The following is a 13391-nucleotide window of genomic DNA, read 5'->3' as shown; positions in this document are numbered from 1 at the left end:
ATGGTCCAAGGATCAACCCTGTTTCAATGAGGAGTGTAGAAGAGCATGCCAGGAGATGGACCAGGCATACCTAAAAATGAGGTGCCAACCTGGTGAAGCTAAAACACAGAACTACATGCATGCTAAACAGTGGAAGCAACATGCCATAGACAGAGCTAAATGATCCCACAACCAACGGATCAGATCAAAGCTCTGCAGTCCTGCCACATCCAGTCATGAATGGTGGCGGACAGTTAAACAACTAACGGGAGGAGGAGGCTCCGTGAACATTCCCATCCTCAATGATGGCAGAGTCCAGCACGTGAGTGCAAAAGACAAGGCTGAAGCATTTGCAACGATCTTCAGCCAGATGTGCCAAGTGGATGATCCATCTCGGCCTCCTCCCGATATCCCCACCAATACAGAAGCCAGTCTTCAGCCAATTCAATTCACTCCATGTGATATCAAGAAACAGCTGAGTGCACTGGTTACAGCAAAGGCTCTGGGCCCCGACAACATCGCGGCTGAAGACTTGTGCTTCAGAACTAGCCAAGCTGTTCCAGTACAGTGACAAAGTGCAAAAATTGCCCAGGTATGTCCTGTCCAGAAAAAGCAGGACAAATCCAATCCGGCCAATCACCGCCCCATCAGTCGACTCTCAATCATCAGCAAAGCAATAGAAGGTGTCGTCGACAGTGCTATCAAGCGGCACTTACACCAATAATCTGCTCACCGATGCTCAGTTTGGGTTCCACCAGGACCACTCGGCTCCAGACCTCATTACAGCCTTGGTCCAAAAATGGACAAAAGAGCTGAATTCCAGAGGTGAGGTGAGAGTGACTGCCCTTGACATCAAGGCAGCATTTGACCGAGTGTGGCACCAAGGAGCCCTAGTAAAATTGAAGTCAATGGGAATCAGGGGAAAATCTCTCCAGTGGCTGGAGTCATGCCTAGCACAAAGGAAGATGGTAGTGGTTGTTGGAGGCCAATCATCTCAGCCCCAGGACATCGCTGCAGGAGTTCCTCAGGGCAGTGTCCTAGGCCCAACCATCTTCAGCTGCTTCATCAATGACCTTCCCTCCATCATAAGGTCAGAAGTGGGGATGTTCTGATGATTGCACAGTGTTCAGTTCCCTTCGCAACCCCTCAGATAATGAAGCAGTCCATGCCCGCATGCAGCAAGACCTGGACAACACCCAGGCTTGGACTGATTGGTGGCAAGTAACATTCACGCCAGACAAGTGCCAGGCAGTGGCCATCTCCAACAAGAGAGAGTCTAACCACCTCCCCTTGACATTCAATGACATTACCATCGCCGAATCCCCCACCGCCAACATCCTGGGGATCGCCATTGACCAGAAACTAAACTGGACCAGCCACATAAATACTGTGGCTACAAGAGCAGGTCAGAGGTTGGGTATTCTGCGGCGAGTGACTCACCTCCTGACTCCCCAAAGCCTTTCCACCATCTACAAGGCACAAGTCAGGAGTGTGATGGAATACTCTCCACTTACCTCGATGAGTGCAGCTCCAACAACGCTCAAGAAGCTCGACACCATCCAGGACAAAGCAGTCCGCTTGATTGGCACCCCATCCACCACCCTAAACGTTCACTCCCTCCACCACTGGCGCACCGTGGCTGCAGTGTGTACCATCCACAAGATGCACTACAGCAACTCGCCAAGGTTTCTTCGATAGCACCTCCCAAACCTGCGACCTCTACCACTTAGAGGGCAGCAGGCACATGGGAACAACACCACCTGCACATTCCCCTCCAGGTCACACACTATCCTGAGTTGGAAATATATCGCCATTCCTTCATCGCCGCTGGGTCGAAATCCTGGAACTCCCTTCCTAACAGCACTGTGGGAGAACCTTCAGCACATGGACTGCAGCAGTTTAAGAAGGCGGCTCACCACCACCTTCTCAAGGGCAATTAGGGATGGACAATAAATGCTGGCCTTGCCAGCGACGCCCACATCCCATGAATGAATAAAAAAAATTATATAATAGTCTAAGCGTCTCACAAAGGGGGCTAATTCCTATTAAATGCCTATGGAGGAGCCTTCTCCAATATGGCGGATGGAGCACTTCTGGCGCAGAATGAGCGCCACATGCTAGGAAAACAGGCGCAGTGCGATCCAAATTCTAGTTTTTTTTGGAGAAAGAAAAGGAGAAAGGTAAAAGGGCTACCAGCAGGTAAGGCTAGACCAGAAGCACACTCCGCCCACCTAGCAACACCCTCACACCCACTTGACAGGCAGAGGCACTCCTACCTGGATTTGTCAAAGATGTTCTGCCTGTAGATACTCCAAATCACTTGGGAGGCAGTGACAGAGATTTGCCTTATGTTGCAAGAACACCTGCAACTAACAAGCACCGTAAGGCTGGCACTGCCTGTGGTACTAACGGTCAGCCATGTCCTCAAGTTCTCTGCTTCCCCTCTTTGCAGGCATGCTGCAATGCTGTTCTATGGCAGAGTACCCGGGAGTGACAAACAGGGCACCTCATTCTGCACCTTTTTCCACTTTGTCAGCCATCAAACCGAGGTTGGAGTGTCGTGCCACTCCATTACTTGGCCACAGACTCAGTTTCCTGTTCTGTATTTATTATGCAGCCACTGGGGTTTCTCTTTGCCTTTTTTGTCACTGAAGAAACTTTTATAAAGCTGAAATATATAGATTAAAAGTGTTAGATGTTTTCCTGTCAACTGACTCCAGTCCTCCCTTATCCTCTTGCCTCCCCTTTCTTGGTTCCTGTTATCAATCCCTCCCACTTATCCATCTTACCACCTCATGCCCCAACCCATGCTATTCTTCCACTGACCACTTGTCCTGCTGCTGTCCTAGGATTGAGCTCCTCCTGAATGGGCCCACAGCTTCCTTCTGCTCTATCCTAGACATCCTCCACTGCAACTCCCGTGTTTGCTCTCCCAAATCATTCCTTCTTCCCAGAGCAACCCCTGCCCACCCCCTCCCCCACTCTTTGGGGGAAAGCCGCTCCAATCTTCTCCTTGTCCCCCTCTCAACTTCCCTGTGCCTCCTCTAACTCCCATTACATTTTCACTCTGCACGGCACTTCAAAATGTGCACTACTTTGTGAATAAGACTGTAACTACCCAAAACCACATCCTGGATTAACCTATAAAAATCCTGCGCCTGCCTGAAATTTGGTTCATTAATGGTGACTCCCTCTCTCTCACCGAGGCAGCCTGTTTTAGCAGCAATGTTGCTCTCATTGTTAGGCCCCACTACTTCCCTGGCATGTTCTCTTCCTTGAGCACCTCAATCTCTGCCATTTCTCCTTCAAACTCCTAACTGTGTACCAGCCTCTCAAATCGCCCAGCAACTTCCTCACTGAAATCTACTCCCCTCCACTTAGATTCTGAACAGAGTGATTCATCATCAATAAATAAACCTGAACCTAAATTCCTCCAACTCCCGCACTTCCGATTTCTTTACACTCCTGTCCTCACCCAGCCTTTCTCACTCACAGTCATCCTCTCAACCTCACCATCTCGTGCTGCCTTGCCTTCTATTACTGATAAGGCTATATCTGAATATTTCCTTGTTTCCTTTAACATTGAGAGTGTCAGCTTAGCTCAGTGGAAGCACTCTCCCTTGTGCCCTACTCAGTTAGAACATTGTGGTTCAAACTTCACTCCAGAACTTGAGCACATAATCTAGACTGACATTCAAGTGCAGTATTGAGAGAGTGCTGTATTGTCAGAGATGTTGTCTTTCAGATGACATGTTAAACCATAGCCCATTCAGCTGTTCAAGTGGATGTAAAAGACTCCAAGGGACTTTTTCAAAGAAGAGCAGGAGAGTTCTTCTGGTGTCCTGGCCAACATTCATCCCTCAACCAACATCACCAAAATAGATTAACTAGTCTTCATATCACTGCAGTTTTTGGGACCAGGCTGCACAAATTGGCTGTTGTGTTTGCCTTTACAACAACAGTGACTGCACATTTTACTACATTAAAGGCATGATGTCAATGCAAGTTGCTACTGTCACGGTTATTCTCGAATAGCTTGTTGAATTCCAGGCCCGAAAACATGCTGTAACTCGGCAGGCTTTAAGAACACATGCCCAGAGCCAAATGGAGCATCAGTACTGCTGAGCACCATGGGTGATAAAGAGGCAGGTCTCAAGTTGTCTCCAGGATGCAGCGTAAGTGCCACTGACTTATGACCTTTGCAGTTGGAACAGGGGAGAACTTAATTCGCTAAAAGTAGCGATGCAGGTTAATAAGGCCATAAAAAAGGCAAAGCAGGGGTTCATTTCTAAAGGGATAGAATTGAAAAGCAGAGAAGTTATGTTAAACTTGTATAGAATCTTGGTTAGACCACACTTAGAGTACTGTGCACAGTTCTGTCTCTATATTATAAAAAGGATGTAGAGGCATTGGAGAAGGTGCAAAAAACATTCACAAGGATGATACCAGAACTGAGAGGATATCCTTATCAGGAAAGGTTGAACAGGCTGGGGCTCTTTTCTCTGGAAAGGAGAAGACTGAGGGGTGACCTGATAGAGGTCTTTAAGGTAACGAAAGGGTTTGATAGGGTAGACGTGACGAAAATGTTTCCACTTGTGGGGGAGCCAAAACTAGAGGTCATAAATATAAGATAGTCACTAATAAATCCAATAGGGAATTCAGGAGAAACTTCTTTACCCAAAGAGTGGTAAGAATGTGGAATGCGCTACCACAAGGAGTAGTTAAGGCAAATAGCATAGATGCATTTAAAGAGAAGCTGGATAAGCACATGAGGAAGAAAGGAATAGAAGGGTATGCTGATCTGGTTAGATGAAGTAGGAAGCGAGGAGGTTTATGTGCAGCATAAATGCCGGCATAGACCAGTTGGACCGAATGGCCTGTTTTTGTGCTGTATACTCTATGTAACTCATTTAGCAATCTTTGCTGGATTTGAACCTATGTCCCAGAGACAAGTGGACAGTTGATCACCTACACTGGCTAATCCCTTTCTACATGCCAACCTTAAAGCTCCTCAGTGCACATTTGCCTGAAAACTCATCAATGATTGTTGATCTTATGGCTTCCTGCTGCCTGTTCATCCTATAGCCCTTCTTATACATACAATCAATGTTGACTTGTTCCCCATTTTCTCCCTTCCTCTGATATGGTGCAGTTGCCCAGGTGGTGACAACACTCAGATACGTCACCATGGGGGTCACAACTGAACCTGATCCTTTCCACATCTGACATGCACACATATGTACTTTCCAAAATGAGTCACTGGGTGGTGATCAGGGGCCCGATTTTAGCACCCGCTACCGGGTGCGTTCTCGGCGGGGGGGCCCCGAAAATCCAGGTGCGGGACCGGATCGCGCCTCGATCCCGCCCACTTCCGGGTTCCCCGATGACGCGCCGGCGTGCGCGCGCAGCCCCCGCTGGTGGGAATCCCGCAGGCAATTAAAGCCAGCGGGATGCCACTTGAGTGTATTTACTTTGCTTGTTCAGGTCATTAACTGACCTGATTAAGGGACTGTGTGTGATTTTGGATAAACATGGGACTGTTTCACACACTGGGGGAAAGAGTCCCAGTTGAAATGGACGTGTTGCAGCTGTTAGCCTGTGGCAGCTGCAAAGGTCCATTTGACAGGTGGGGGGGGGGGGGGGGGGGGGGGGAAGAGACCCTCAGCCATTGCAGGAGGCTGCTCTGTCACTTGGGACAAAGTTTGGCCTCCACCACCCTCCTCCTGATGGTCGAAGTCACCAACCTGCACACTTACCCCGGGGTCCGGAGACATGTACCTACCTTGCGGACCCCCTCAGATGTACATCTTGCGGATGGGGGCCGCCGTAGCTGCAGTCATGACCTCCTTGGAGGGCGAACAGCATCACCAGCCTCGCCATCCACCTCTGACACGTGGAGCTCCACAACAGAGTGCTGTGACACATCCACCTGTACAGCAGGAGGGAGGGCTACCGCAGAGAGAGATGCGTCGCAGAGGGCACTACCCTCGCAACAGGGTCCACAGACCGAGGCTCAGCTTCCTGGACCTCTCTGAGCAGCAGTGCACACGGAGGCTCAGAGTCAGTCGACATGTAGCCGTGGACATCTGCAGCCTCTTTCATGCCGAGCTGCTCCTGGCTGGCCCGTGCACCATCTTCCTACCTGTCGCTGTCAAAGTCACCACTGCCCTCAACAACTTCTGCTCCACAGCCTTCCAGGCTGCAACCGGGGACATCCCCGATGTCTCTCAGTCGTCTGCGCAGAAGAGCCCTGCAAATACACCTACACCCACTCTGCAGTGACACACTGGGTGGCATCAGTGGTGGGTCCTCACAGGGATACCCAGGAGCGGGCATTATTGCACAAACCGGACAGGATTCGCGAAGACATGGCAGTAGTGGTGCCAATATAATGTGTGATGTGAGTTGTTCTGAAATTCAATAGAAGTAACAACCATGACAAACCCTCAAACACCCTTGTGCATCCCCTTCATGCTCACGACACGTTTGCCTTACGCTGCCTACTGCACATATGTGATGCATGCCCTGTGGCTGCAGCACAGGTGGTGGCAGGTTGAGTGAGGCTGGCCGTGAGAGAGATGCACGAGAGGGTGAGTATGAGATAGAGCCATGAGATTGTATGAGGATTGGGTTGCGTGGTAGTGGCGGGGTGAGTACTGGCGAGGTGAGTAGGTGCAGGTAAGATGAGGATGAGGTTTGAGTGGGTATGAGGGGTGATGTGACAGAGTAGTGTTGGCAGTGCCGAAGGAGATGTGGGGTGGGGGCAGTGTTGTGGCAGATGGAGTGTAGGGGAAAGACTACGTGTTCTCACTGTGGCTGACCTACTGAGGTCATTGGAGCGCTTCCTGCATTGTATGCAGGTGGGCGATATGTTGGTGGCACTGGTGACCTCCTCTGCCACCTCGAGCCAGGCCTTCTTGGTGGCAGAGGCAGGCCGCTTCCTCCCGCCCGCCGGGTGGAAGATCTCTGTCCTCCCCCTCCTCCTCACCCCATCTAATGATACCTGGGGTGAGGCATCATTAAACTGGGAGCAGCCTTCCCCCTGGGCTGCTCCATGCTGTAATTTTTGCTGTTTGTGGCAGCATCTGTCAGTGGAGGACTGCCCCTTTAAATAGAGCGCCTCCAGCTGACAGATCTTACTGCGCATGTGCAGCCCGCCCGATGCGCAGATCAGCAGCGGGGAACCCAGAGGAGCAGGTAAGTGGCTCCAATTAGTGGGTTGCCTGCTACGATCGTGCGGGAAACCCACTAATTTCACCGGCGCGTTGAAAACGCGCCCGCTGTCCAACCCGCCGAGAACCCGCACCCCTGGTAAAATCGTGCCCCAGGAGTGGGAAAACCAGTCTGACTGCCCTCATCCCTAGCCCAGGGACACTGAGGCTAATTGTAGCTTCCTAAATAGGCATGGCTGAAATCAGTAAACTCAGCTTAGAGGAGGGATTTACCCTGGGGCCTTCCAGCTCTCTATGGTTCAGTAGCACTCTATGTGGTGTGATCACCCACTCAGCTGTTGGCTGAGTATCATGACATTTAAAGGTGAAGTAAATGCTTTCCCTACTTTTCAGGAAGCATTTCAGGAAGGATGTGTACATTTGCTTCCTCTATCATTATTTCTTGAACGTTATAGACCAACTATCTAAGTGGGTAGCTGAATTCTCATTGGATAAACACACAATGCATTTAAGGGTTTAATCTAAGTCTAATGCTGTAGTTGGTACCAGCAAATGTGTGTGATTTACAACAGTGACAAAACATGTAACATTTGCAGACTAAAGTACACGCGGTTAGCTTTTACTAAAGCCATACAGGTACCTACGATCTGTTCCTTTAACAAAACACTTCAAAGAGTAACGAAATTAGAGATAAATATCTGAGAGGTGAGTTTCAGAATGTGGGGGTGGGGCCATTCCCACTGACCACATGTATCAGGAAAACATGGTTCCGATTTTCAAATCAGATTGCGGGTGCGTTGGGGGCTCGGAAAATCGGGGAAATCCCGAGCGGGTTCGGAAGCCTCTGACTTCTGGGTTTCCCACAGACACGTCAGTGCGCGCGCGCCTCGTGAATGCGGAGGTCCCACCGGCAATTAAAGCTGGCGGGAAGATAGTTAACACAGTTAGTTAGATACTTTAGGTATTTGAAGTAGTTAATTTCATAGTGATTGAGGCAGGGGACTGATTTTCACTCAGCCTCAGAGTTTTAGGAGATGTGTTTCAGTCGGCAGCCAGTTGGACATTGAAATGCTTGTCTGACAGATGGGGATAAAAGGTGAGTTTTTGCAGCATGGCACTCAGTTCTTTCAGACAAACTTTTGGCTGGGAGTTCTTTGTGTTTAAACTGAAAATTCTTGGTTTCCACTCAGAATTGGTCTGTTGACACATATTTACCAACTTTTCGGACCCCCTCAAACTGACGCCATGGCTGCATTCACCAGTACATCCGAGGACGAGGAACATCACCATCCTCGCCAGGCACGGCGTGCACTTCCGCCACTTGGAGCTCCACAACACAGTGCTGCGCCACAGGCACCTGCACAAGAGCACAGAGGGCAACAACAGAGAGACTGACGTCGCAGAAGGCACTACCCTCGCCAGAGGGTCCACAGACCAAGGCTCAGCTTCCTGGACCTCTCTAAGCAGTGCATACGGAGGCTCAGAGTGAGTCGCCAGGTGGTCACAGACATCTGCAGCCTCCTTCATGCCGAGCGGCATCTCATTACCTGTCGCTGTCAAAGTCACCACTGCCCTCAATTTCTTCGCCTCCGGATCATTCCAGAGTGCCACCGGGGACATCGCCGGGGTCTCTCAGTCATCTGCACACAAGTGCATAAGGCAGGTCACCAACAGCTTGTTTTGCAGGGCCTCACAGTATGTCAGCTTCCCCATGGACGACCCCAGACGGAGAGGGCAGTGGGCTTCCACTCTGTGGCTGGCTTTCCACAGGTGCAGGGTGCAATCGATTGCACCCATATAGCAATCCGAGCACCTCCACACGAGCCAGGACTGTTCATCAACAGAAAGGGCTATCACTCCATCAACACTCAGCTCGTTTGTGATTCTTTCACGTGTGCGCCAGATTCCTTGGCAGCTGCCAAAATTCCTTCATCCTCTGGGAATCCAACATCCCGCCCCTCTTCCATGCACCGAACATGCTTAAGGGCTGGCTCCTCGGGGACAAGGGATACCCCCTGCACATGACACCTCTGAAGAACCCAATCACTGAGCAACAGCGTCGATATAACGCCAGCCACAGCGCCACCACATCTACAATTGAGCATGCTATAGGGCTGCTCAAGGTGCGATTTAGATTCCTTGATCGCTTCAATAAGCACCAGACAGAATGGGTCGCATTATAGTAGTGTGTTGTGCCCTGCACAACATGGCACAACGGAGGAGGCCCCGTCCACATCTGCCACCCACATGGAGATGATGATGGTGATGAGGAGGAAGAGGAAGAGGAAGAGGAAGAACAACAACAACCACCACCCATGGGCAGACAGCGGCTCACCTGGCTGATCGTGAGGTCAGGGAGTTACTGATACGTGAACGGTTCTCCTAACATCAGAAAATGTGAACAGTCCAGTCCTCACACCACCTGGAAAGAGCAGCGTCAACACCAGCCCCGCCCCCCCCACTCCCTGCACAAAACAGTCCTGCAACTACACACACACCCACTGTAAACGCACCCACTGGGTGGCATCAAGTGTCGCCATTCATGGTGAAGCACATGAAAGGGCCTATCACAAAAGTCAGTCAGGAATGGGCAAGACGTGGCAGTAGTGATGAGAATGATAACATTTAATGTGAATATAACTGAAAAACATGACAGTCTGTCAGATACCCTGTGCAGGCCCTTCGTGATCACAAATCCTTCGCCTTTCTCTTCCTACCTCTTCCACGTGGTGCATCCCCTGTGGCTGCAGCAGAGGTAGTTGCAGGTTGCTTTTGTTCATGCCCTGACGGTTTAGATGCTTTGGGCCTCCAACCTCTGGGTTTTGAAGCCCGTATGGGCCCCTCCAAAGACTGCTCCACCTGCACCTGTGCAGGGGCAGACTCGGCCACCTGGAGAGGAGACAGCATTGCGGGTACTGGTTGAGAGGGGGGCAACAGGTGAGATGTGGGAGCGCTTTGAGTGGCGTCCTCACTTCCACGTCCCCTTTCGCCATCATCCCTCCCCTGGGCCAGGACAACATCACTCCTACCACTCTGCTGGACGATAGTTTGGAGGACATGCGTGAAGCCTTGTAAGGCCAGTGCTCGTGTATCTGCCTGCCTGTTTAAAGCGGCAGAATGTTGTTCACCCTGAGTCCGAACGACTGTTGTCAGGGCCTGAATGGACTCATTTGTGAGCCATGCTTGAAGCTCAATGGAGCCTAGCCTTCCCTCATCACAGACATTCCTGCACTTATCAGTGCTGCCATTCCACTAATGCAAGAGTTGGACTCCTCCATCCTCTGCGCTATTATGGAGAGTAACTCGCAAATGTGCTGCTGTCCCTCGATCATTCTCCTTTTAATGAATGGTCTCCGGAGTTCAGCATCTCTGTCCAGCTGAGCAGAGCCTGGAGAGGAGTGCGCCCACCGGCGTGGACTCTCCACAGCTGCCCCTGCCACCAGTGTCTGCTCGTGCTCACTTGTGTGTGGTGATTCACCAGATGCCAACTCAACCAACTGACTACGAGGACCCACCAAAGTGTGAGTATCTGCGCTGGTGGATGGCTCGCTATGATGTGACGGTGCACCCTGAGGCCGGCAGGTCCTCTGAGGAATCGCCCTCTGCCGTCAATGCGGTCGTTGGAGGGCCTATAAGAACAGAAGGCAATATTAAGCATCATCACAGATGTGTCATGTTGCGATGAGCATACTGTGTTGAACATGGCAAGCATTGTTGACATCAATTCATATTGTGTGTGATGAATGTTAAACTTGTGTCACCAGACGTTTGTGGGGTGCCAGTCTCGGCGTCCCCGACGGACAGGCACTCGAGGGTGCAGCTGATCTGCAGCGCCTCCTGCTCCGCATCCGTGAGGACCACTATTTGTTGTGGCCTCCCTCCAGTCCTCGCCCTCTCAAGTGCATTTTGTGCTCTCTTCTAGAAGGGGAGAAAATACAGACGTGTGAGTGAGTGATGGTGAAGTGGTCGGCCGATTAATGCATTGGTTTGGGTGCGGCTGACCGTGAAAGTGATGCATCAAGGGGTGAGTATCAGACAGAGACGTCACATTGGATGAGGATTGGGGTGAGTGGTAGTAGTGGGGTGAGTAATGGGGAGGTGAGGAAGTGCTGAGGAAGTGCAGGTAAGTTGAGGATGAGCCTTAAGTGGGTGTGAGGAGTGATGTGATAGAGTAGTGTTGGCAGTGCAGAATGAGTTGTGGGGGGGGTGGGGGCGGAGATGTGGAACACAGAATGGAGGAGAATCAGTAAGTGTACTCACTTTTGCTGACCTAGTTAGGTCATTGAAACGCTTTCTGTACTGGACCCAGGTGCAGGAGATGTTGCTGCTGCTGGTGAACTCTGCCACCTCGAGCCAGGCCTTCTTGGTGGCAGAGGCAGGGCACTTCCCTCCGTCCACTGGGTAAAACACTTCCCTCCTTTTCCTCACCTCGGCCAGTAGCTGCTGCAGTGAGGCATCATTAAGCCTTGGAGCAGCCTTGCCCCTGTGCTGCTCCATTGTGTTTTTTGGTGTTTGCTGCAGCAAAAGCCTTTGGAGCAATGGCCCTTTAAATAGAGCTCCTCCAGTTGACAACCTGTCATACGTATGCGCAGTCCACCCACTGCACTAGCTTTCCGACGGCAAACCCGGAAGCTACGTTAAGAGTCACCAATTAACTCGAGATCGCGTGGGGAACTGTAAGATTTTATTAGTCGAGTTACCTGCGTGCCCATTGACCCCCCCCCCCCCCCAACTGCTGCCATCCCGCTGCCCTTTCAAAATCGAGCCCCATGATTTTCTGTCCATTTAATTTTAATGGATGGAAAATTGTGGGCAGTGTGCTTATGATATCCTGATATATGCAGCTGGCAGGAGAGTCTCCTCACCGGTTCAGTATATCCGCTCTCTAATGTAAGACAGATATTGCCTCATCAACTTTTTGGAAGTTTGTTGGCAGTATGTAGAATGCCAGTTTTTCTCAAGGTGCTGCAATATTCATTACTTCCACAGCTCTGTGGAAGGCATTAACTTTTTCATATTACAGAACGAAACAGATCAGAATACTGGGTGGATATCAGGGGACAAAATCTAAGTCTGTCCAGCAACAGAAATTCAAACCTCAATGAGATCCACATTTCCCCTTTAGTCAGCCGCTAGATAACTAACGAGGAGCAGGGCTTGGCTCTTTATGTCTATTGTGTTAAAGATTCAATTTTATTCTGACACAGATATAACAGCATTACTTACGTTTCAGGATGTTTCTTTGTTCCAGTTCCTCTGCAGTTGGCCTCTGGCTTAAGCGCCTGCGAAAAAAGATCAGGATCAGTCTCTGCACCATTTCACTTCACAGCAGAGTCTGCTACAGCACTGTCATTATCCTCTGCTGGAACTCGCATGGATGAAAGTGGCTGCTAAAGACCCACATTGTTCTCTACCATTCTAGCCCAGAAGCCACGAGACAGAACCTGGAGTGAAACGTTACACATCCTTGTCACAAACCAAGTCTGCTACTGTCATGTCATCTGCAGAAAGTCAAGTGTAGTCCCACATTATCCTTGCATTAAGCTCACAAATTGCTGTCTGGCAAACTTTTTATTTTGCATCATTTCCTTCCTCCCACGCCTGTTTCCTGATTTTTTCGAGCCTGATAACTTTTACACTGGGCACTGCGGTGTACAGAACTGCCTGATTTGGTGTGCTCCCCAAACACTATTCATAATGCTGACGGCATGTCTATATGGAGGTCCCAACCCAAAGAAGCACACGTTCTTTTCATGCTGTTTTTATTTATCTGATTTTGCTGCACGGAGTTGAGATTTCCTTCGAATCATTTGCTCCAAAGAGAATTTGAAACTTATGAAATAGTTATGACTCTTGATTAAAAGTGTCCAAATACTGAAAAAAATGCACCAGGCTGCGAGTACACGAGGAATTTTCAATTTTCTTTGCTGCCATATAGATGAAGTACTATCCATTCATCAAATCAGAACTGGCATACTTCAGATCCGGTTAACAAGAGGGAGAGAGAATGAAAGAGAGACAAAGAAAGAAAAAAAGGAGAGAGAGAGAGTAAGAGGCAGAGTTAGCAAGATAGAGAGACAGAACGCGACAGAAAGACCGATAGCGAAACTGGGAACAAAGCACACAAATAAAAGGAAAATGGAGAAAAGAGAAAAGGGAAAAGAGAAAAGGGAATAGAGAATGAGAGAGAATTAGCTAAACTTTCTGGGAAAGTTTCTGGACACCAAAAAGTGATATTAT

The 13391-nt window shown here is 49.9% G+C and overlaps 1 protein-coding gene across 4 annotated transcripts in view; it reads right to left on the bottom strand.

Moving 5' to 3' along the window:
- Positions 1-13391, bottom strand: part of LOC137337421 (phosphatase and actin regulator 1-like) — a 413191-nt gene that overhangs the window by 20609 nt on the left and 379191 nt on the right. For all 4 annotated transcript variants that reach the window (XM_068001737.1, XM_068001738.1, XM_068001739.1 and 1 more), the window contains one exon: positions 12378-12433. In XM_068001737.1, the coding sequence (XP_067857838.1) occupies positions 12378-12433 (56 nt within the window). The remainder of the gene's footprint in view (positions 1-12377; positions 12434-13391) is intronic.

The sequence above is a fragment of the Heptranchias perlo genome, chromosome 2 (genome assembly GCF_035084215.1).
Source record: "Heptranchias perlo isolate sHepPer1 chromosome 2, sHepPer1.hap1, whole genome shotgun sequence".
In the NCBI taxonomy this organism is placed as follows: Eukaryota; Metazoa; Chordata; class Chondrichthyes; order Hexanchiformes; family Hexanchidae; genus Heptranchias; species Heptranchias perlo.
This window is presented reverse-complemented; position numbering and strand designations above follow the sequence as displayed.